General features: G+C 44.6%; 1 protein-coding gene across 1 annotated transcript in view; it reads right to left on the bottom strand.

Annotated features, from left to right (window-relative positions):
* Window positions 1–24,484, bottom strand: part of LOC132818115 (fibulin-7-like) — a 136,491-nt gene extending 112,007 nt beyond the window's left edge. The window contains exon 1 of the mRNA XM_060828812.1: window positions 24,232–24,484. Coding sequence (XP_060684795.1) covers window positions 24,232–24,297 — 66 coding nt within the window. The 5' untranslated portion in view covers window positions 24,298–24,484. The remainder of the gene's footprint in view (window positions 1–24,231) is intronic.
* Window positions 24,485–25,712: the final 1,228 nt, after the last annotated feature.

Raw genomic sequence — 25,712 nt, 5'->3', positions numbered from 1 at the left:
CTGACTCTGGAGGGCCCTCACACTGACTGAAGTTACACGGACTCTGGAAGGCTGTCACACTGACTGAAGTTACACTGACTCTGGAGGGCCCTCACAATGACTGAAGTTACCCAACCTCTGGATGGCTGTCACACAGACTGAAGTTACACAGACTTTGGAGAGCTGTCACACTGACTGAAGTTACACTAACTCTGGAGTGCTGTCACACTGACTCAAGTTGCACAGATTCTGGAAGGCTGTCACATTGACTGTAGTTACTCAAATTCTGAAGGGCTGTCACACTGACTGAAGTTACACAGACTATGGATGGCTGTCACACTGACTGAAGTAACACCGACACTGAAGGGCTCTCACACTGACTGAAGTTACAAAGACTGTGAAGGGCCCTCACACCGACTGAAATTACACAGACTCTGAATTGCTGTCACACTGACTGAAGTTGCACAGACTCTGAATTGCTGTCACACTGACTGAAGTTACACAGACTCTGGAGGACTGTCACACTGACTGAAGTTACACAGACTCTGGAGGACTGTCACACTGACTGAAGTTACACAGACTCTTGAGGGGTGTCACACTTACTGAAGTGAGAGACTGTGGTGGACTGTCACACTGATTGAAGTTACACAGATTCTGTGGAGCTGTTGCACTGACTGAAGTTACACTGACTCAGGATGGCTGTCACACTGACTGAAGTTACATAGACTCTGGAGGGATGTCACACTGACTGAAGTTACACAAACTCTGGAGGACTGTCGAACTGACTGAAGTTGCACAGACTCTGAAGAGTTGTCACACTGACTGAAGTTACACAGAATCTGAAGGGCTGTCGCCCTGACTGAAGTTACACGGACTCTGGAAGGCTGTCACACTGACTGAAGTTACACTGACTCTGGAGGGCTGTCACACTGACTGAAGTTACACAGACTCTGGACGTCTGTGGCACTGACTGAAGTTACACAGACTTTGGAATTCTGTCACACTGACTGAAGTTACACAGACTCTAGAAGGCTGACACACTGACTGAAGTTTAATAGACTCCGGAGTGCTGTCACACTGACTGAAGTTACACAGATTCTGGAAGGTTGTCACATTGACTGAAGTTACTCAAATTCTGAAGGGCTGTCACACTGACTGAAGTTACACAGGCTATGGATGGCTGTCACACTGACTGAAGTAACACCGACTCTGAAGGGCTCTCACACTGACTGAAGTTACAAAGACTTTGGAGAGCTGTCACACTGACTGAAGTTACACAGACTCTGGAAGGCTGACACACTGACTGAAGTTACACAGACTCTGGAGGGCTGTCACACTGACTCAAGTTACACAGATTCTGGAAGGCTGTCACAATGACTGAAGTTACACAGACTCTGAAGCGCCCTCACACTGACTCAACTTACACAGATTCTGAAGGGATGTCGCACTGACTGAAGTTACACAGACACTGGAGGGCTGTCACACTGACTGAAGTTACACAGACTCTGAAGGGACCTCACACTGACTGAAGTTACACAGACACTGGAGGACTGTCACACTGACTGAAGTTACGCAGACTCTGAAGCGCCCTCACACTGACTCAAGTTACACAGATTCTGAATTGCTGTCGCACTGACAGATGTGACACAGACTCTGGCGATCTGTCGGACTGACTGAAGTTCCACAGAATCTGGAGGGCTGTAGCACTGACTGAAGTTACACAGACTCTGGTGGACTGTCACGCTGACTGAAGTTACACAGCATCTGGAGGACTGTCACACTGACTGAAGTGACAGACTCTGCTGGCAGGTCAAACTGACTGAAGTTACACAGACTCTGAAGGGCCCTCACACTGACTGAAGTTACACAGACTCTGGTGGACTGTCACACTGACTGAAATTACACAGAATCTGGAGGGATGTCGCACTGACTGAAGTTACACAGACTCTGGTGGACTGTCGCATTGACTGAAGTTACACAGACTCTGGAGGCGTGTCACAATGACTGAAGTTACACAGACTCTGGAGGGATATCGCACTGACTGAAGTTACACAGACTCTGGTGGACTGTCACACTGACTGAAGTTACACTGACTCTGGCGGACTGTCATGCTGACTGAAGTTACACAGACTCTGGAGGACAGTCACACTGCCTGAAGTGACAGACTCTGGTGGCAGGTCAAACTAACTGAAGTTACACAGACTCTGGAAGGCTGTCGCATTGACTGAAGTTACACAGACTCTGGAAGGCTGTCGCATTGACTGAAGTTACACAGACTCTGGAGGGATGTCGCAATGACTGAAGATACACAGACTCTAGAAGGCTGTCACACTGACTGAGGTTACACAGACTCTGGAAGGCTGTCACACTGACAGTAGTTACGTAGACTCTGGAGGGCTGTCGCAATGACTGAAGTTATAAAGACTCTGGAGGGCTGTCGCAATGACTGAAGTTATAAAGACTCTGGAGGACTGTCACACTGACTGAAGTTACAAAGACTCTGGAGGACTGTCACAATGACTGAAGTTACACAGACTATGGAAGGCTGTCACACTGACTGAAGTTACACAGACTCTGAAGGGCTGTCACACTGACTGAAGTTACACAGACTCTGGAGGGATCTCGCACTGACTGAAGTTACACAGACACTGGAGGACTGTCACACTGACTGAAGTTACACAGACTCTGGAGGGATCTCGCACTGTCTGAAGTTACACAGACTCTGGAGGGCTGTCACACTGACTGAAGTTACCCAGACTCTGGAGGGATGTCGCACCGACTGAAGTTACACAGACTCTGAAGGGCTGTCACACTGACTGAAGTTACGCAGACTCTGTAGGTATGTCACACTAACTGAAGTTACACAGACACTGGAGGACTGTCACACTGACTGAAGTTACACAGACTCTGAAGGGCCCTCACACGGACTGAAGTTACACAGACACTGGAGGGCTGTGACACTGACTGAAGTTACACAGACACGGGAGGGCTGTCACACTGACTGAAGTTACACAGGCTCTGCAGAGCTGTCACACTGACTGAAGTTACACAGACTCGGGAGGGCCCTCACACTGACTGAAGTTACACAGACACTGGAGGACTGTCACACTGACTGAAGTTACACAGGCTCTGGAGGGCTGTCACACTGACTCAAGTTACACAGACTCTGAAGGGCCCTCACACTGATTGAATTTACTCCGACTCTGTAAGGCTTTCACACTGACTGAAGTTACACAGAATCTGCAGGGCTGTCACACTGACTGAAGTTACACAGACTCTGGAGGGTTGTCGCACCGACTGATGTTACACAGACTCTGGAGGGATGTAGCACTGACTGAAGTTACACAGACTCTGAAGGGCTGTCACACTGACTGAAGTTACGCAGACTCTGTAGGTATGTCACACTGACTGTAGTTACACAGACACTGGAGGACTTTCACACTGACTGAAGCTACACAGACTCGGGAGGGCTGTCACACTGACTGAAGTTACACAGGCACTGCAGAGCTGTCACACTGACTGAAGTCACACAGACTCGGGAGGGCCCTCACACTGACTGAAGTTACACAGACACTGGAGGACTGTCACACTGACTGAAGTTACACAGATTCTGGAGGTCTGTCACACTGACTGAAGTTACTCCGGCTCTGGAAGGCTGTCATACTGACTGAGGTTACACAGACTCTGGAAGGCTTTCACACTGACTGAAGTTACACAGACTCTGGAGGGTTGTCGCACTGACTGAAGTTACACAGACGCTGGATGGCTGTCGCGCTGACTGAAGTTACACAGACTCTCGAGGGTTGTCGCACTGACTGAAGTTACACAGACGCTGGATGGCTGTCGCGCTGACTGAAGTTACACAGACTCTGGAGGGTTGTCACACTGACTGAAGTTACACTGACTCTGGAGGACTGTCACACTGACTGATGTTACATAGAGTCAGGAGGACAGTCACACTGATCAAGTGACACAGACTCTGGATGTTTTTCACACTGACTGAATTTACAACGATTCTGGAGGGCTGTCGCGCTGTCTGAAGTTACACAGACTCTGGAGGGCTGTCGCGCTGCCTCAAGTTACACAGACTCTGGTGGACTGTCACACTGACTGATGTTACACAGACCCTGTAGGCTGTCAAACTGACTGAGGTTTCACAGACTCTGAAGGGCCCTCACACTGATTGAAGTTACTCCGACTCTGGAAGGCTGTTACACTGACTGAAGTTACACAGACTCTGGAGGGCTGTCGTACTGACTGAAGTTACACCTACTCTGGAAGGCTGTCACACTGACTGAAGTTACACCGACTCTGGAGGGATGTCACACTGACTGAAGTTACACAACTCTGGAGGGCTGTCACACTGACTGAAGTTACACAGACTCTGAAGGGCCCAAACACTGATTGAAGTTACACAGACTCTGGAGAGCTGTTGTGCTGTCTGAAGTTACACAGAGTCTGGAGAGCTGTCACACTGACTGAATGTACACCGAATCTGGAGGGCTGGCGTGCTGACAGAAGTTACACAGATACTGGAGGGCTGTCACACTGACTGTGGTTACGCAGACTCTGGAGGGCTGTCACACTTACTGAAGTTACACAGACTCTGGAGGGCTGTCACTCTGATTGAAGTTAGACAGACTCTGCAGAGATGTCGTACTGACCGAAGTTACACAGACACTGGAGGGCGGTCACACTGAATGAAGTTACACAAACTCTGAAAGGCCCTCACACTGACTGAAGTTTCACAGATTCTGAATTGCTGTCGCACTGACTGAAGTTACACAGACTCTGGAGGACTGTCACTCTGACTGAAGTTACACAGACTCTGGATAGCTGTCGCACTGACTGAAGTTACACAGACTCTGGCAATCTGTCGGGCTGACTGAAGTTACAGAGAGTCTGGAGGGCTGTAGCACTGACTTAAGTTACACATACTCTGGTGGACTGTCGCACTGACTGAAGTTACAAAGACTCTGGAGGGCTGTCTGAAGTTACATAGACTCTGGCAATTGGTCACACTGACTGAAATTACACAGACCCGTGAGGACTTTCACACTGACTGCAGTTACACTGACTCTGGATGGCTGTCGCACTGACTGAAGTTACACAGACTCTGGAGGGTGGTCGCACTGACTGAAGTTACACAGTCTCTGGAGTGCTGTTCGGAAACTGAAATTACACAGACTCTGGAGAACTGTCGCACTGACTGAAGTTACACAGATTCTAGAAGGCTGTCAATTGACTGTAGTTGCACAGACTCTGGGGGGCTGTTGCACTGATTGAAGTTACACAGACTCTGGATAGCTGTCTGGCAACTGTGGTTACACATACTCTGAAGGCTGTCGCACTGACTGAAGTTACACAGACTCTGGAAGTCTGTCACGCTGACTGAAGTTACACAGTCACTTGGAGGACTGTCGCACTGACTGAAGTTACACAGACTCCGGGGCGCTGTCGTGCTGACTGAGGTTACACAGACCCTGGGTGACTGTTGGGATGACTGAAGTTACAGAGTTTGGGACGTGCAAGGCCATGCAGCATGTCAGCACAAATGTGAGAGTTTTAACTTTGAGGCATTATAATTCGGACCTCCTGCGCATCCTGACTTCCTCTGGCTATGCTCTGGTCACTTTCCCCGCAGTGTGGAAACAGGTCTTTCCACCCAACAAGTCCACACCAACCTTCCGAAGCGTAACTCAACCAGACCCATTCCCCTACCCTGACGAATGCACCTAACTCTTTGGGCAATTTAGCACGGCCAATTCACCTGAACTGTACATGTTTTGGAAACTGGAGTACCCAGTGGGAAACCACGCAGACACGAACATGATGTGCAACTCCACACAGGCAGTTGCCCGAGGTGGGAATCGAACCCGGGTTCCTGGTGCTGTGAGGCAGCAGTGCTAATCATTGAGCCACCGTGCATTTGTCTGTACAGGTCCTTGACTCCCTAACTGTCACTGTCTCCTCACCTCTCTCTCCTTTCAGTCACTCCTTGAAACTTATTCCTGCCCTAATGTCACTTCTTGCAAATTGGTGTCAAGTTACATCTGGTATTGCTCCGCGCTATGATGTCGGGCATTTTACTACAAAAAAAATGTAAGGTAATTCAAGTTCTTGCTGTTAAAACATAAAGTAGTAGCAGGAGTAGGCCATTCATCCCTTCAACGCTGCTCAACCATTCAATAAATCATGGCTGATGCTCTGTCCCAGTGCCATATTTTTGGTTCCCCTTTGTGCCTTTAATGCCTGGAAATGTATCTCTCTCCTGAATATATTCAGTGCTCTGGTCTTCAAAGCCTTCTGTGGTAGAGAATTCTATAGGTTCACTACCCTTAGAGTGAAGGTATCTTGTCTCATCTCAGTCCCAAGGAGAAAATGAGGACTGTAAAAGCTGGTGATCAGAGCTGAAAATGCATTTATATTTTCCTACCTAGCCAATCCCTACATAGCCAAGTCAGCAGGACTAGCTGGAAATAGCCCCTAAGTTCGGGAGACAATAAAACTATCAGCATTGTATATTCTGACCACTATTTAGAACTCCTATTGAAAAACGGCCATAGGAAATTCAACGGAATAGAACCTTTCTTGGCTGTGTGGGTGAAACTTCAACACTGTCTGTGTGGGATTGTGTAGTAAAGTAGCTATTTGGCCTAGGCATACCAGAAACCAGCTGCAGAATGTGAATTGTATGGTCAGACACAGGAAAAGAAAGGAACTCTAAAAGGAACCAAAGCAAAAGCTTTGTCTAGCTTTGAAGGAATCCACATGGTTCCACCTCAAAAATCCGACTTATTTGTGAGTTGTCAAATCATCCACATTTGTACGATAGATGGGGAATGTTAGCTGTGGCCCAGTTGGTCATATTCTTAACTGAGAGTCAATACGAAATAAACCAAACTTGACCGCAGGATCAACTCTGAATAAACCAAACTCTCCACATTACTAAATACTGTACTGACAAGAGCAGGTCAGAGGCTGGGAAATTTATAGCACATATCTCAACTCCTGATTCCGCAGAGTCTACAAGGCACACAAGTCAGGGGCGAGTGTGATGGAATATGCTCCACTTTCCTCGAGGGATGCAGTTCCAACAATACTCAAGAAGGATGCATCAGCTACAACAAAGGCCAAAGGTGAATGAGGTCAAAGTGCACCCCAACCATCACTTCAATACTCAGTTCTTTCGCTATCGGCACATTATCTACCATTTACAACACGCAACGCATCTTCTTCATCATGATCTTCCAAATATAGCACCACTACCACCAAGAAGGGCATAGGCAGCAAATGTGGGGAAACTGTAAATTCTCTTGTTCACACACTATTTGGCACTATATTACCATTCCTGCATTGTAGTCAGCTCAAACTCCTAGAACTCTCTTCCTAGGGGCATTCTGCATGGATCTGCTTCTCACTGACTGCAATGGTTTAAGAAGGTAATTCATCATATTTCTCAAGAACCATTCATGGTGGTCAATAAATCCTGCTTTGTCAGGAGCACTCACATTCCACAAGATAATTAAAAAAAAAAGCTCAAGGCATAGTTCAGTAATCTTTCTGATAACATTACCTTAGTGAGAAAAATTTGAACTATACTTCTTGTAGTTTGTTGTCTGAGGGCTATTATGAGTTGGTCTTGTGGCTACCTGGGTAGCATGGTGGCTCAGTGGTTAGCACTGCTGCCTCCCAGCGCCAGGGACCCAGATTCGGTTCTCACCTTGGGCGATTGTCTGTGTGGAGTTTGCATATTCTCCCTGTGTCTGCATGGGTTTCCTCATGGGTGCTCTGGTTTCCTCCCACAGTCCAAGGCTGTGCAGCTCAAGTAAATTGACCATGCTAAACTGCCCATAGTGTTAGGTGCATTAGTCAGAGGGAAATGGGTCTGGGTGAGCTACTCTTTGGAGGGTCGGTGTTGGGCTGTTTCCACACCGCAGGGAATCTAATCTGAAGCAATCAATGGTTCCCTTTTAAAATATAATTTACAAGATTTGAACTCCAATTACATTGAATGGAATGACAGGCTTGAGCTGCTGTATAATACATGTTTCTGACAAGACGGATTGTGTGCTGAATTGCATAGCATTTCAGTTAGAGCATCAAGCAATCTTCCTATAATGAGGCGAAGTGGAAGTGGCAGTGACAGGGTTGGCTAGAAATTCATTCAAATTGAATGCCTTTGCTACAACATTGATTCTAAACTGTGGGCAAACACAGAAATTAAACAGATTACTGACCCCATTGATGGTACGGGACCCTCATGGAGCTCCAGCACAGAGTTGAGCTTTTTTAAAGTGAATGTCCACAATTATCTGTAGTGATTGTAATGAGGTCAGCCAGATGGACCTTATGGAACATGAGTTCCCCAATTGGAGCTGTTAACCTGGTCCAATCAGTGAGCCCTAGCTGACAGATATAAACAGGACTGTCAAAGGCAGTGAGAGCTGGCTCTGAGGAAGTCGAATCTGTGTTAAGGACTTTCCACATGTAAATGAAGGACTTGGTGATGGATACCGGCCTGTGTGGAGTTATTTCAGTGGTGATGAGTAAAAATCACACTCCTGGAGAAATTCACTCATAACAGTCGTCTTTGAGTTGGGGTAAACATTTCTGGCATCACGCCATTACTTGAGAAACTTGACCCCTTTGATCCTGCGATCGGAGATTGGGCCCAGTATGTGGAAAGTTTGCATTATTTTCTCCGGGCAAATGGCATTAGGGCAGATGAAAAGCAATGAATAATTCTCCTGCCAGCTTGTGGAGTTGCAGCTTTTTCAGTTATTAGGAGCCTGACGTCTCCCCAGGCACCAGATATTAAAACCTTTCAAGAGCTGACGGATTTAGTTAAGGAATATTATGACCCCAAGCCTCCTCTAGTTCTGACATGCTATTGTTTTACTCAACAATTTGCAAACCAGAGGAATCTTATATTGGGATTTTTGATGAGTTTAAGACAACTGGCAGAGTCATGTGACTTTTGTTTAACCTTCAATGAGATGCTGAGAGACTGTTTGGTATGTGGGATTAATGATGTAACCATGTAAAACGTCTATTAGCTGAAGCCCAAATGGACTTCAACAGGCGCTACAACAGGCTTTATCATGTGGAAAATGTGGCAATTGGAGCATATGAGCATTCTAATGGAAGTGGACACCCTCACCAGTCCAACTGAGCTTGAAGAACTATCATTTGTGTGAAAGCAAATGCATAGCCTCAATCAGGCCATATCCTGAACAGAGGGACTCTCGGTCAGCCCACAGGGAAACCCTAGAACAAAACCAAGACTCAGTCAAACAGTCAAAATTTTCTTCAGGATCCGGGCTGGCCCATAATAGCTGCTGCTGTACATAGACTCGAGGTAGCAAAAGAATCCCACTAGGCTTAAATTGATTAAGAGAGCTCATAGGCTGATACCCAAAAGTGGGCATTCTGGAAAGTCTATCTATGTCTGGTTTGGAATAGTTAAATTGTGTAGCAACACCCAAATCAAAACCAGTCAAAATAAACATCTGGTTAAATGGTCACCAGGTCTTAATGGAAGTTGATAATTCACTAATTACAGAACCAGACTTTAAAAATTTGCTCTGGGCTCCAACTCTTACGTTTGCGCAAGACTACAGCTAGACTGAGAACCTATACCAGGAAATCTTTACAGATTAAGGGGACAACTTCAGTTACAGTCTCTTGTGAGAAGTAGTTGGTCCACTTCCCACTGATTGTAGGAAAAAGCTTGGACCCAAGCTTGGGAAAAATAAAATCAAGATTGGCTCAACATTATTTGATTAGAAACTGGCTGCCTGAGTGAAGTCCTAATTAATTACCCGAATATCTTTCAGGAAGGTCTAGGGCAATCAAAGGAGCCAAGGCCACCTTGTGTGTTGACCAGGAAGCCATTCCATGATTCGGCAAGGCCCACCCAGTGCCATTTGCCTCATGGGCAAAAGTAGAGGCAGAAATCAGGGAGGCTGGAAAGTGAAGGAGCCATCAATTCCCAGTCCAGTTTGTGGAACTGGGCAGCACCAGTTGTACCAATTGTGAAGCCCAATGGGTTGGTTCACCTTTGTTGGGATTTTAAACAAATGGTAAATCGCTTTTTGGGGAAATACCAAAAAGGATTGGTACCATTTGTGTGAAAGCAAATGCATTGCCTCAATCAGGCCATATCCTGAACAGAGGGACTCTCGGTCAGCCCACAGGGAAACCCTAAAACAAAACCAAGCCTCAGCCAAGCAGTCAAAATTTTCTTCAGGATCCGGGCAGAGGATTGATACTCAAAGCGACAAGGGATTTGGCCTTCACGCAGCTGGACACAGGGCATGCATACTCACAGTAAGGGTTAGATAAGGATTCCCAGAAGTATGCTATAACTAATACCCAGAAGGGCTTATACCAATATCTGAGTTTGCCATTTGGGGTATCGCAAGCCTGTGCAATTTTTCAGCAGATGATGGAGATCATTTTTCAAGGTGTATTCTAGGTTGGCATTTATCCAGATGATGTGCTAATAATAGGGAAGATCAATAAGGAGTAGTTAGAGAACTTGGACATAATCCGTAAATGTTTCTTCCTTCGAGAAATATGTGTTCCGGGTGACCCCATGTGACCTATTTGGGCTATCGACTTAACAAGACCGGGATACGGCCCTTGGAAGATAAAGTGACAGTGTTCCTAGGTGCTCCGGCTCCCTTGCATGTGCAGGAGCTTAGCTGTTTCCTTGGGCTGGTGAATTATTGCAGAAAGTTCATACATAACCTAGCTTTTACATCAACTCTTAAAAATCAGTCAGCGTTGGAAATGGTCGCATATACAAGCCGTAGCTTTCAGGGAAGTGAAGAAATAGCGATCGTCCTCTAAGGTGTTGGTACACTATGATCGCAAGTGAGATCTGGCATTGACATATGATTTCTCCCCATAAGGCATCAGCGTAGTAATAGCTCATTGGTGGCCCAATGGAGAAGAATGCCCAATAACGTATACACCCAGGACTTTGGCTAATGCAGAGTGTAAATAGACCAAATAGAGGAAGAAGGTTTAGTGGTCAAGTTTAGAATCACAAACACCTTTGTGGATATAAATTGGTAATAATAATGGACCATAAACCCTTGCTAGGTCTACTTAAAGAAGACAAGGCAGTGCTGCCCATAGCCTGAGGCCAAATTCAGCAATGGGCTCTAATACAAAGTGCATAGATGTCCAAGTTTCAATACCATCTGGAAGGCCAAAGATTAAATGTGGCTACATTGAGCCACTTCCCGCTAGCAGATACACCACTGGTGGTACTGACACTGGAAGAGTCTGTAATGGTTTTAAATTTTCTGAACACACTTCCAGTCACAGCTGACAACATCAGACTTTGGGCGCAGAAATATCCAGTTCGAACAAAACTGGAACATTTGGGTGGTGCTGGAGGGAATCCAAAGGGCTGTCACAACTAGAACTGAAGTCCTTTTTGGACCCAGAGAGACCAGATCACCGCAGAGGATGGCATATTATTATGGGAGCAAGAGTGATCATGCCATGCAAAGGTCGTTACCAGATATTGGCTGAGCTGCATTCGGTTCATCTAGGGGTTTCCAAAATGACAATGTTGGCAAGACATTACATCAGGTGGCCAGCTTGGATAACGACATAGCTGAATTGGTGAGGCAGTGCCCAGAGTGCCAGCACGGACAAAAATTATTGCCAGCAGCTCCCCCACATTTGTGAAAATGACTGGGTAAACACTGGACTCAGTTACACATCAGTGATGAAGGCACTTTCGTGGGTTCAATGTTCTTAGTCATTGTGGACACCCACTCAAAATGGCCGGATGTGCATAGAGTTGGTCAAATGCCAGGATGACGTTAGAAAAGCTGCACACATCTTTTGCAATATATGGACTTCCAGAAGTGTTGGTCACAGGTAACAGGCATTTACCAGCAGGGAATTTGAGAATTTCCTAAAGTTGAATGGTATTGATCAGTATCCATACTATCCATCTTCCAATGGTCTGGCAGAAAAAAAGCAGTGCAAACTTTTGAAGGCAGGCTCAAAGAAACAGCCTACAACTTCACTAGATACCAAGTTGTCCTGCTTGATTATAAGACCAACCCTCATGCAACTACAGGGATAGTTCCAGCAGAGTTGCTAATGAGTGATCCTGCACTAGGTTAAATCTGATCTTCCTGAACCTGGGGGAGAGAGTGAAATGGCATCAGAAACATCAAAGCTAGAAGCAAAACGTGCTAAGTGAGAGATATGGTTTAATTTAGGGGACAAAATTTAAGCGTAGGAACCACAGGAATGGCCCTGCATGGGTAAGAGGCATGGTCAATGTGAAGTCAGGTCCTGTTATGTATGAAATTCAGGTAGGTCCGATGGTCCTGAACAAGCACATGAATCATATGAAACTCACAAATAGTGCGAGAGCAAACCATGCTTGACTCCTCGACAGCCTTTCAGACTGTTCCAGACCCCGTGGATTCTCTCTTGCTGTCATGTGTTGAAGATACCTCAGAATCTGAGATGGACACAGTGAAAGTTGCTGACTTGACACTACTGCTGCCTGAAGAGGAGAATAAATTCCTTCCCAAATGCTCTGGGCATAACAGGAGAACTACTGTGTGTAACACTCCGCCCATATCAGATGCAGAGGTTGAGGAATCTGAGCTGGTGTTAAAACACGCCAGGAGGAGGTACAAAATAAAGTCCCGTCCTAGGTCCTCAGACTCAGACAGGGAGGGATGTAGTGATTGGAATGAGGTCAGCTAGGTGAACTTCATAGAATTTGAGTTCCCTGATTGGGGCCGTTAGTCTGGTCCAATCAGGGAGCCCGGGCTGACAGATAAAAACAGGATTGATCAGGGAGAGGTGGACACCGCAGGGAGTGGAGTGCATTATTTCCTCCTCCAACTCTATTTCTATTTAATGCCCTCCCCTTCACTGTTTGATCACACAGCATTGCGCTTTGCTGTGAAGGGCACTGCTTGTCGCAGGCCACTCGGGTGTTTCCTTTCTTCCTGGTGGTGGAAAATTGAATAAAGATTCATGCACCTTGTGTCTTTCACTGTGTCTCACACCTGCACACACACAACTTGGGTGCTGGGGAAAAATAAGCACTAACGCAGTTAGGCTTGAGTGTGGGGTAAAAAGGGTAAAAGAAAGAAAAAAGAAAAAAAAGAAAAAAAAGGAGTGCCAGACATCCTGTTCACTCTACAAGCTGGCTCTGAGGGAGATGTATCAGCATCAAGGACTCCCCACGTGTAAATAAAGGGTGAATTAGTGTTGGGCTATCGGCCTCTGTGAAGTTATTTCAGTTTCCATCAGAATCATTCAGAACTGTCCATATTTAGCCCCTTTTACACCATGTTTGCACTCAATAAAGCACATCAATGTTGTCACTGCTGTGGTCAAGAAAATGTAATCAAACATTTGTGCACAGCAAAACTCTCTTAAACAGCAATGTGAAAATAATCTAATAATTTGTTTTAGTAACAGCAAAGGTCTGAAGCAAATCCTTAAAAGAAGTCACATCAGCCTTGAAACATTAACTTTGTTTCTTTTTCCATAGATGCTGCCAGATCTGATGAATTTTGTGTTCGTAATTTGTTCTAGTGATTTTAGTGGAAGGATAAGTATTGACCAAAACACCAGAAATAACTCCCCAGCTCTTTCAAAGAAACAATATTGCGAGTTCTCTAACCTCCACGTCGAATGGATGGAGGCTTTAACACATGATTCAAAAGACAGAACCTCAAGACAGCACAGCACTCCCTCAGTACTGTGCCAGGATCATCAGTCGAGTTCCCACAAACTTCTTACTCAAGGAATGCTGGGCAATTTTTGTTCCATCCAACACCCAAGCAAACTGGAATCACAAAGAGTTATGTCCATATTTTAAAAACAACCCATTGACATTGTTCAGCTGTACAGACATGGCACCACAGACATATTGGTAAATGCTGCCAGGAACAATTATCTCATAACCCAACTCAAGCCTTCAACATCTCCTTCTTTTCTGGCAATTTCAGTAGATGACATGACCATCACCCTAACCATCTGGAGAGATGTGAAGGACATTTCTCAAGTAACCTGAACTCACTGCAGGATGGTCCAAGAAAGAAGAAAGCTTCACAGGAGCTTCCAAATGGCTATTTGCACTGAGAGGTCTCCTTAAGAAAGGCAGAATAAACACAGAAATGGAATGCTTCAAAGAAAGGCTATGCGAACAGCCCTTGCTTTGGCTGGCTGACAGAAAGCACATAATTAGAAACATTGAACACTAGTCTCCCTAATGCTTTCCATTGAAGAATTAGCAGACAAGTTGATGGTCATACTCATTCCTTGATTGTAGTAAATGAGAATGAATTGTTTGATTTCCTGTACGAAATAGTGCAGTGGTTACAAAGCCAAATATTTACACTGAGGGTCCACTGGGGTTTTCTCAGTTCCCTTGAAGTACCCACCCAATGAAGAATGAACTGTCACACAATACATGCTGACCATATCAGACTAGTACATGAGAAAATCCCAGAACCTGTTTGAGATTTTACAGAAGACAAAGAATTCCATGTATATAGCACCATCCATTGCCACAAGATATTGCAAAGATTTTTATTTCAATCAACAAAATGCTTTAGAAGTATCATCATGGTTGCAATTCAGTAAACATGCCTGACAATTTGCATACATCAAACTCTCACAAGCAGCATTATGATAATAATTAGACTACCTTTGTTAGTGATATTGAGGGATAAATATTGGTCAGGTCATCAGGGACCAATAGTTTAATAGTCCAATAGTCCTCTGAAGGAGGCTGGTGAGGTGATGGTCATTATTCTGCAGAATAAAGGGAGTGGGTGGGAAAGAGGAGAAAGGAAGGACAAGTGGAATAGATGAGAAAGGTAGCCAGGGTAAAAGGCAAAGAGAGTGTCATAGTCATAGAGTCATAGAGCTGTCTAGCACAGAAACAGACCCTTCAGTCCAACTCATCCATGCTGACCAGATGTCCCAACCCAATCTAGTCCCACTTGCCAGAACTTGGTCCATATCCCTCTGAACCCTTTGGAGTGCTAATTGTATAGAAAGGAGGCATTAATGAGGTAAATGGAGGACAGAATTCATGGTCTAAAGTTGTTGAATTCAACTGATGAATCCAGAAAACTATAAAATGTTTAACTAGAAAGCAAAGTGCTGTTCTGCCAGCTTGCATTGGATTCCTCTGGAACACGGCAGCAGACTGAGGACAGAGATACTCGCAGGAGAGAAAGACAGCGTGTCAAAATGGCAATGAGCAGAAAATTGGGGTCATGTTAGCAGATATATTCCGCAAAGCAGTCACTCATTCTGCCTTTGCTCTCATCAACATAGAGGAGACTGCACTGTGAGCAGCGGATTCAGTGGACTAGAATGAAAGAAGTAAATCACAGCTTCACCTGAAAGATTTGTTTTGGGGCTTGGACGTCTGTGATTGCATGGGAAGGTGGCATGCCAGGGAGGGTAAACAAGTGATGGGCAGAATAGAGGAATGGACCAGGGTACCGCGGAGTCAACAATCCATGTGAAATACAATCGGGTGAGGGAAAGGTGTGCTTGTTGGGGATAACTTACTGAATATGATGGAAATGATGAATGATGATCCATTCAGTGTGGAGAAATAGGTGAGGTGGAAAGTGAGGATAAGGGGAAGTCTCTCATTGTTCTGGTAATAGGAAGGGAAAGAGATGAGATCAGAAGGGTGGGAAATATCTTGGACATAGCTGAGGGGCTATTAACCATGGGGGGAGCTGAAGGTATGTCAGAATCATTCTTGTGAATGGTAGCATTCTGTCTGAACAGAAGCGATGGAGACAGAGAAACTGGGAGAATGGAATGAAGTCCTTAAAGGGTGTAGGGTGCAAGGAAATAAATGTGGGAGGCTGGGTTTGCACTGGATACTAATGGACATGAGAAATGAAAACAGAAGTCAAGGAATGGAAGAGTCAAAGATGGACCAGATGAGCGTGAGAGCAGGATGGAAATTGGAAACAAAATTGATATTCATCCAAAATTTTTCAATGTTCTGCCCACAAGACAGCATATGCCACCTATGCAACACTGTCTCAAACATGCACGAGAGTATCAGCCTAGATGTTGTGCTCAGGTCTCTGGAAAGAGTCCCTTATCAGTGAAAATGCTACCAACTGATGGTAAGGATGCATGGTGTTAGGGGTAAAGTATTAGCATGGACAGAGGATTGGTTGACTAACAGGAAGCAAAGAGTGGGGATAAATGTGTGCTATTCTGGCTGGGAATCAGTGACTAGCGGTGTGCCTCAGGGATCGGTGTTGGCACCACAATTAATTACTAATTAGATAGATGATTTGGAGTTGGGACTACATGTACAGCATCAAAGTTTGCTGATGACACTAGGATGAGTGATAGAGCAAAGCATGTAGAGGACTGGGAAACTTTGCAGAGGAGCATAGATACATTGAGTGAGTGGGCAAAGATCTGGCAGATGGAATACAATATAAATAAATGTGAAGTCAGACATTTTGATAGGAGTAATAGTAAAAAGGATTATTACATGAATGGCAAAATGTTGCAGCATGCTGCTATGCAGAGGGACTTGGATATCCTTGTGCATGAATCACAGAAGGTTCAACAAGTAATTAGGAAGGCAAATAGAATTTTGTCCTTCATTTTTAAAGGGGTTGAGTTTAAAAGCAGACAGGTTATGTTGCAGCTATGCAAGGTGCTGGTGAGGCCACACTTGGTGTACTGTGTGCAGTTTTGGTCTCCTCACTTGAGAAACATGTACTTGCACTGGTGGGGGTGCAGAGGAGGTTCACTGGGTTGATTCCAGAGGGGTTTGGTTTATGAGGAGAGACTGAGTAGATTGGGATTATATTCATTTGAATTCAGAAGATTGAGGGGGGATTCTTATAGAAACATGAAATTATGAAGGGAATAGATAAGACAGAAGTAGGGAGGATGTTTCCACTGGCGGGTGTAACTAGGACAAGAGGGCATAGCCTCAAAATTAGTGGGAGCAGATTTTGGACTGAATTGAGAAGGAACTTCTTCACCGAGAGAGTTATAAATCTATGGAATTCCTTGCCCAGGGAAGTAGTTGATGCTACTTCAGTAAACATTTTTAAAGGTGAGGTAGATTTTATTTTAACAATAAAGGAATTAAGAGACATGGTGAGAGCCAGGTTAGTAAATCTGAGTCCATGAAAAGTTTAGCCATGATCTTATCGAATGGCGGGGCAGGCTCGAAAGGCAGGAGGACCTACTCCTGCTCCGAGTTCTTATGCTCTTTTGCAACTGAGCTAGACAGGCAGGAGGCTGGAAGAATACAGCAAGCCAGGCAGTATCAGGAGGTGGTGAAGTCGATGTTTCAGGAAACATTGACCTCGCCACCTCCTGATGCTGTCTGGCTTGCTGTATTCTTCCAGCATCTTGCCTGTCTACTTTGGATTTCAGCATCTGTAGGTTTTTTTTTGTCTCTAACCAACTGAGATACAGCTGTTACCTCCCAGTGGAACACAAAAATGATCTCATTTTAACACTCTCAAGCTGCTTGGAGTTGTCCATAGAGGCCTGTGCAACAGGAACTCTTCCGACATCTATAAACACCCCCACAGCACACACAAAAAGAACTTAGGCATTGAGATCACACCATTCACTCATTCAAATTACCCTCAGGAACATTGACATAATCCAGTGGCAAACATAGACAAGCAACAGCAGTCACAACTTGCCAGGGCCTACCTAGACTTTGGCTGCACACAGGCCCCATTGACACTCTAAGGCTTCCAGTGCTGTTATACCAGTCTAGATACAACACGTTAACCCACTTTGTGAAATTTAATTCCTTGTGTGTTATTTTTAGTCGGACATGAAGCAAATTGCAATCTGCACATCCCAGAGTTCCTGCTGTGAGCTAATTGGCATTCTCTATAATCAAGCACAGATATAATTAAACCCTTCTGTATCACTGCATGATCCCCCCAATGTTATGTTAGTATTGACTCCATATCGATAAGTCTCTTATAAACTATTACAAAACACTGAAAAGGTAGACCTTGTATTTATAAAACATATTTCACAACCACTCCCTCCCAAAAGACATTCTGGCAAGGAGGCATTTTTGAAGTATTGTAGGCAATGTGGCAATCGATTGCACACTAGATGGGAGAAATAAATGACATCTTCACAGGAAGATTCATAATTCAGGTATGAGTTTTATTAAAAAGGTATTCATACTCAAAGGATGGGTAATGACTGGGTCTGGCATGGGTGGTTTTCAGCATTTTCCTTCATACCTCTCTCTATACTTAGCACCACCACAAAACGGATACAGAAAGCAAAACCGCACTCATTAGATTTTTTTTTAGAATGACATTTAACATTCTGCCACTGGCTTTTCATTTCAGGACAGAAATCAAAACCACAAACTGCCACAGTGGGTTTTGAACTCCCTGGGATTATTAGCTCAACCAAGGAATCTGGAAACCCAAAAACAGAAGGAAAATACCGCAGGTGCTGGGACTTGGAAATACAAATAGACAGTGCTGGAGAAACTCAGCAGATCCATTAGCATCTGTAGAGAGAGAGAGAGACAAATAGTGTTAATGTTTTGAGTCCAGTGACCCTTCTAAACTCAAGTCTTGCCAATAAACCCTTGTTTTGAACTATATGATTTCAGTCTGGCAGTCCCTGTCATCAGAAAGAGGATTGAGTAAAAACAAGGTCTTGAGTGAGATTCGCTTTGGACAGGTAAGAGTTCTTGAAAGGAAACCTTTTTGCCCAACACGAGTAAACCACTGAGGATAATGACAGCATCCACTTCAGAGATCAGAGCCTGCCATATACCAGTCCTTGGGGGATTGTAATGAGTTATTTTTAAGTTTATTTAGCATGTGCATCATATTTAATTAATCTTCATATGGCTTAAGAGCTAAACTTCTACTCAGACAATTGCTTCAAGGATCGGTCAGCAGGTTTTCGTCAGGCTGAGAAAGGGCTTCTGTTCAGGTCTGGTGCTGGAGACATGTTTTCTCAGAGAGTACTGGGCTGCCTCGTCTCGGCTGCTATGGAAGCTCTCTTCAGAAAAGAATGGCTGAGCCATTTTTATAATATCCAATAAATTCAAGATTTTAAGTCAATTAGGTAGTGCAGGATGTTCTAGTTGGAAAGCAGAAATCAAATGCTACTCCACAATGAAAGGACACACACAAATACAACCATAGGATCTGTGTCTATTTTAATAACTCTTTCACTCACTGCATGGAACCTGGGATATCGTTGCTTTAACTCAGCATTATAAAGTTATGGATTCGTGCAACATGAACCATACTCTTCAGTCCAACCAGTCCACGCTGACCATAGTCCCAAACTAAACTAGTCCCACCTGCCTACGCTTAGCCCATATCCTTCCAAACCTTTCTTATTCATGTACATACCTAAATGCCTTTTAAATGTTGCAATTGTACCCACATCCACCACTTCCTCTGGAAGTCCATTCCATATACAAATCAACCTCTGTGTTTGAAAAAAACTGCCCCCCCTACAAGTCTTTTTAAAAATCTTTCTCCTCTCACCTTAAATATATGCCCCTAGTCTTGAAATCCCCCCACAATGGGGAAAGACATCTGTCATTCACCTTATCTATACTCCTCATTATTTTATAAACCTCTCAACCTCCTATGCTGCAGCCTATCCAGCCTCTCCTTATAACTCAAACTCTCCATTCCCAGCAGCATCCTGGTAAACTTCTTCTGAACCCTCTCCAGCTTATAATATCCTTCCCATAAAGGGAGACCAGAACTGGACACAAAACTCCAGAAGAGGCCTCCCCCATGTTAACTAATTTATTAATCTAATAATTAATTTACCATTTTTTATTATTGTAAAATAAAAGAAAGAGCCTGTATTTACATAGCTAGGCAGCCAATGAAGTGCTTTGAAGGCCAGACATTGTAGTAAAGTAGGAAACATGACACACAGTAAACTTCCATAAACTGCAGTATGTTAATGCCTATATTATCCATGTTAATGGAGTGGCATGGTGGCTCAGTGGTTCGCACTGCTACCTCACAGCACCAGGGTCCCAGGTTCAATTCCAGCCTTGAGTGACTGTCTGCGTGGAGTTTGCACATTCTCCCCGTGACTGTCTGGGTTTCCTCTGGGTACTCTGGTTTTCTCCACAGTCCAAAGATGTGCAGCTTAGATGAATTGCCCATAGTGTTAGGTGTATTAGTCAGAAGGAAATGGGTTACTCTTTGGAGGGCCGGTTGTAGACTTGGGCCGAAGGGCCCGTTTCCACACTGTAAGGAATCTAATCTAAATCTAAACAAAGAGCGTTGATTTCAAATAAAACCACAAAATCCCATACATCCCTTCAAGAGGATAGACGATTTTATCCTAAACACTGCAACAATTACAATGCAGCACACCTTCAGTACTAAACTGAACTATTCTCCTCGATTTTGAACTCAGGTTTTAATGAGTTTGAACTTTTAGTACAAACCATTTGACTCAGAGGCATGGGACCCACCACTGAGCCAAGGCTTACAGTTATCTTTTTCATCTTAATTTATGTGGCTATTGTATTTGCAACAGGTTCAGATTACATTGCAAAGCACTTAAAAGTGTACAGTGTCTTGGGATGTCCTGAGATTCTAAAAAGCACCATGCAATGTGATTCTGAACCAGTAAATGCTGCAGAGTAAGATGTCAACCTTATCAAATTGAACATGATTAGGATGAAGCTGCAGTGATTCCCTAGCAGTATACATGATTTGGAAGCAAACATTCCAAATCAGATGTCACTAGAATGAGTGCTAACAGGAACAGGAGACAATGTGTGAGCAACAGATTTTTTTCTGGTGGCACGAGAGTTCCGCAAAACAGCACAACTTCTGACAAAGAAGGTGTCTGAGAAAGGGTGACTGGACCCAAGCGTTAACTCTGCTTTCTACAGATGCTGCCAGACCTACTGAGTTTCTCCTGCATTTTCTGTTTTTGGTACAGCTTCATACTTTTCCATCTTCATCTTTACCTTTTATTGCTCATTTGAGTGTGCTATTGCCTTAAGATATTCAATTCTCTGTACTCCTCACAATATAGCATTCTATGACTGTTGATTCCCCACCATTCAGTCTAGACATTATAATGTGGAGCTGAAGGTGCTTGTAATGTCTTGTTGTCTTTTTTCCAAAGACCACATTTCCAAGATATTCATATCCTGAAGCATAGCCTGGCAGCAATGTTTTGTTTAAAGATTTTTCATGGAAGTAGACCTCTCTGGCTGGGCCTGCACTTCTTGTCCATTCCCAATTGCCCTTGGGAAGGTGATTCATGCACCACAGCTGTCCTCAGCCTCTAGGGACACCCAGAGAGTTGTCAGGAAGAGAGTTATAAGATTTTGACCCAGCAACAGTGAAGGACAAGCATTTTGCTCCAAGTGAGAATGCTACGTGGTTTTCAGTTGGTGCTCTTCCTATACATCTGCTTCCTTATCCTTCTTAGTGGAAGAGATTTTGAGCCTGGAAAATACTGTTGAAAGAGTATTGGTGAGGTGTTGTCAAACATCATAGATATGATGGATACTGTTACCTCGGTGGATGGAGTGAACATTTAACCTGGTGGATGTGGTGCCAATCAAGTGGGCTGCTTTGTCCTGGATAGTGTCGAACTCCTTGAGTGTTATTGGAGCTGCGCTCATCCAGCCTCTTAAGTGGATCTAGAAGCTGTTGGTATTGCAAATGGCAGAGACCGAGGGCTGCCATGGGTCCGAGGATTGCCCAGTGAAAGGTAAATACAGACAAGTGGGTATTGTGGGGTCCACTGGCTGAAGGAAGAGGGTACAGTGAGCGTGTGAAAGTATGGAATGGATGAACCTTCTCGGAGATGCACCTCAGTTAGCTCCAAGGTGGGAAGGCCATCCATGAGTCTTTCCATCCAGGCTTAATCAGAGCAGAGGCTGCTTAATGGGATTAAATACACTTGCCTTCAAACACCCCTCAGGGGGAGGAAGTGAAGGAATTCCCAGTGGTGGCCAACCAGAGGTTCCCAGTCAGCCATCCCTCCCAAAACACTCACCACATCATTTTGCAAACTTCTCAGCACAACCCTGAAATGTAATGCAATTCACAACAAGGCACTTTAACATTCAATAGATTACTTTAGAAGGTTACAGCTTAAATGATACTGATGCAGTATCAAGTCTCCATTTCCCATCAAAGGCAATACACAAGGTGACCCTCATCTCACTCCCTCCCCTTCCCAACCCAAGGCTTAAATGTATAATTCAGACTGACACTCAGAAGTGTACAAAGGAAGTCATGCTCTGTTCGGGAGGTGTTCCACTTTGGATAAAATATTAAATATGACCCCTTCAGGTTAATTTAAAGGTTCCACCGAATCTTGTGGAAGAAGTGGACTTCTCCTTGATTCCCTGGCTAATCCCTCAGCAAAAACACATGATCTGCGATATGTCTCTGTGCTGTTTGTGAGACTTTGCTATGTGCATACAGGCCACTGCGTGTTCCTACACTGAAACAGTGATTCTACTTGCAAACTGTCTCATTGGCTGTGAAGCACCTTCAGAAGGTCCTGAGGCGCTGAGAGACACGATATAAATACAAGTTGTTTCTTTGCCTCCACAGCTGACTACAAGCAGCCTGAATCGCCTAAGTTTATCACAGCTTCTCCCTGTCCTTTATCTGCAGCCTTCTCCTTGTGCCAAAATAAATGGTGCCTGAAATTCCACATAAACACACACTCTTTAATTACTCCGTTGTGGTACAGTGCCCTCATTCTTGTGTTTGCATGCTCTGGAATGCGGCACCAGAGATTTTGAGACAAGCCCATGTTGTGTATAGACGTGCGTATCTCCGCTGAAGCAAGGACACAGGGCACAGTTGTATTACAGGTGCTGGCTCGTACCTGCTGTAAATGAATTAGGGCCAGTGGGCCCGAATTATAGACCCATTTATCGTGAGACAGTCAGAAAAGGTAATGAACTCTTTGGTACTGCTTTAGAATAATCTGAGCTGTCAAATGCATAGTTAGTAATGACATTATTTTAGTCACGTGCACCAACTTCAGTGGAAATCTCACAACATAAGCAAAATGTACTTGACAGGTGTATTTACTAAAAGGACGTTTCAGTAAAGCAGCCTGGATGGTCAAAACACGTGTACAACTGGCCAACAAAGGGTTACAGTTCACCGTTGGGAATTAGATGTTAACACCATACGTCATGAGTGGCACTTGTCTCAGTAGTTAGCACTGCTGCTGCACAATGCCAGGGACCTGGGTTCGATTCCCGCCTCGGGCAACTGTCGGTGTGGAGTTTGCACATTCTCCCCATGTCTGCGTGGCTTTCCTCCCCAAGAGCAAGGATGTGCAGGCTAGGTGAATTGGCCATGCTAAATTGCCTGTAGTGTTAGGCGCATTAGTCAGGGGAAATATAGGGTAGGGGAATGGGTCTGGGTGGGTTACTCTTTGAAGGATCAGTGTGGACTTGTTAGGCCAAATGGTCTGTTTCCACACTGTAGGTAGTCTAAGCTAATCAAACCATAAGTAAAAACAGAATAGATCTGTATTCCCAATTAGCAAAACGGATAAAGGGTGAAACAGAGATTAATTTGAGAAAACCTGTCCAGAAGGTGTAAGGAAGCCATCTGATGAGTAGGGAATATGTCTGAAAATGTACGTTTCTGCAGACAGTTTGGAGTGAGCCAGAGGCACTCCTGGTTTCAGGGTTTGGCTTAAATATGATTGGGGTGGCTGCGTCCATTTGAGGAGGGGTGGAAATTCGAAAATCACATCCCATTCCCACAATAAATAAACAAACAAATACCCTGGATAACCACGCTTATCAGAGGTATGGCTATGTGCCTGTTTCAACTTACCAGAGACATCCCCTGGAGACTGACATGAAGAGATTGCTACTCTGCTCAGAGTTAACAATTCACTACACAGCCCCGCTTAGGATGGATTCTATCACATTGAACTGTAATTCGTTAGGGGGTCGATATTGCTTACATACCAACCGAGACCCCTCCTGCAAAACAAAACACACTCTCCACTACCCTTCAGCTTCGGGGGAACCAAATTAGCAGTCGGACCCTTTTATTTTGTTGCACTATCTTATAAAATCGAATTTCTCCTGCATAGTTTAAGGGACAAATACGTTGATAAAGTGAGAATGACTTGAGCCTGTCTCCGGGTACACCAACTTCCCCCCACAACCCCCCACCCACCCCCCCTTACCTGCTCTGCACTAGAAGCCAGGTCCAAAAGGCACAGCATTATCCAACCTGAAACTCCCAGAATCATCCTGAAACTGACAGCGAATGGGACCCAGTCTCGATTCCAGCGGTTTCCAAACGCTTTTTTGTGGAGGATTTTCCCAAGAAAATTGTACTTCTTTTTTTCAAGCACAAAGAAAAAAATGTACTCCCAAACTCAGGGTCGAAGTTTTGGAGTTGAATTTGGTGCGAGATGTTTATCGCGCGTGTGTGTCTGTCTGTGTCTGTCTGTGTGTGTTTGGAAATCCCAAGGATTAGATGCTCTGTGAGTTTGACTGACATTTGGAAGAGTTTGTTTTTTGTTTGTGTGGGTGTGGAGTGGGTGGAGTGTCATTCAAGGAGCTTGGCTGTCGTTTTAAGCACGGAATCTACGTTATGATTAAGGGAATGGAGCCAATTCGCCACAGGAATCCTTGCTTGAAGTTATGATTTTTCAGTTATATAGACTCTCACGATTTTTTTTTCCACCGTAGGATTTACCGCCATCCCCTCTCTCAAACATTTAACACCCTTCAAGTTTCAATATGTATTTTTTAAAAAATTATACGCCACTGGCTGAAAGGATAGATCTTGAGTAAGAAAATATATCAGGATTCGTTGTTTTCAGAAAAATGAAACTTTACACCTTTTAAATTTTAGCAATCGACCTGAACCCACATTGAGGGAATAGAAATCCCTCTCCATTGACTAGAAGCACCATTTAGAGACAAGTTAAGGAGCGCCTCCGAACAGGAACTGGAACCTGGACTGAAAACAAAACACAATGCTGGAAATCACAGCGGGTCAGACAGCATCCGGAGACAGGCAGCAAGCTTACATTTGGAGTCGAGAGTGTGGTGTTGCAAAAAGCACAGCAGGTCAGGCAGCATCCGAGGAGCAGGAGAATCGACGTTTCCTGATGATGGGTTTTTGCCCGAAACGTCGATTCTCCTGCTCCTCGGATGCTGCCTGATCGGCTGTGCTTTTCCAGCAACACACTTCACTATAATCTCCAGCATCTGCAGTCCTCACCTTCTCCTAGCTAACATCTGGAGTCTAGGTGATCCTTCATCAGGGCTCAGGCAGGCAAAAGTGAGGACTGCAGATGCTGGAAACCAGAGTCTAGATTAGAGTGGTGCTGGAAAAGCTAAAAAAAGCTGGATTCCTGATGAAGGGCTTTTGCCCCAAACATTGATTTTCCTGCTCCTCGGATGCTGCCTGGGCTGCTGTGCTTTTCCAGCACCACTCTTTCTAGACCTTCATCAGAGTACAGCTCAGCTCTGATGAAGAGTCATCTCAAGGCCAAAGGTCAGCTTGCTCTCTCCCCATGGATGCTGCCTGACCCACTGTGAGTTCCAGCGTTTTATTTTTATTTCAAGCAGCAGCACCTAATCCGAAGAGTTTAACATCAGGATTTAAAGTCCCACTCTAGAGGCATGAGAACAAAAGCCAATTGCTGTTCCC

Source organism: Hemiscyllium ocellatum, chromosome 8 (assembly GCF_020745735.1).
Source record: "Hemiscyllium ocellatum isolate sHemOce1 chromosome 8, sHemOce1.pat.X.cur, whole genome shotgun sequence".
Lineage (NCBI taxonomy): Eukaryota > Metazoa > Chordata > Chondrichthyes > Orectolobiformes > Hemiscylliidae > Hemiscyllium > Hemiscyllium ocellatum.
The sequence above is the reverse complement of the archived record's forward strand: the minus strand, read 5'-3'. Positions and strand labels throughout refer to the sequence as shown.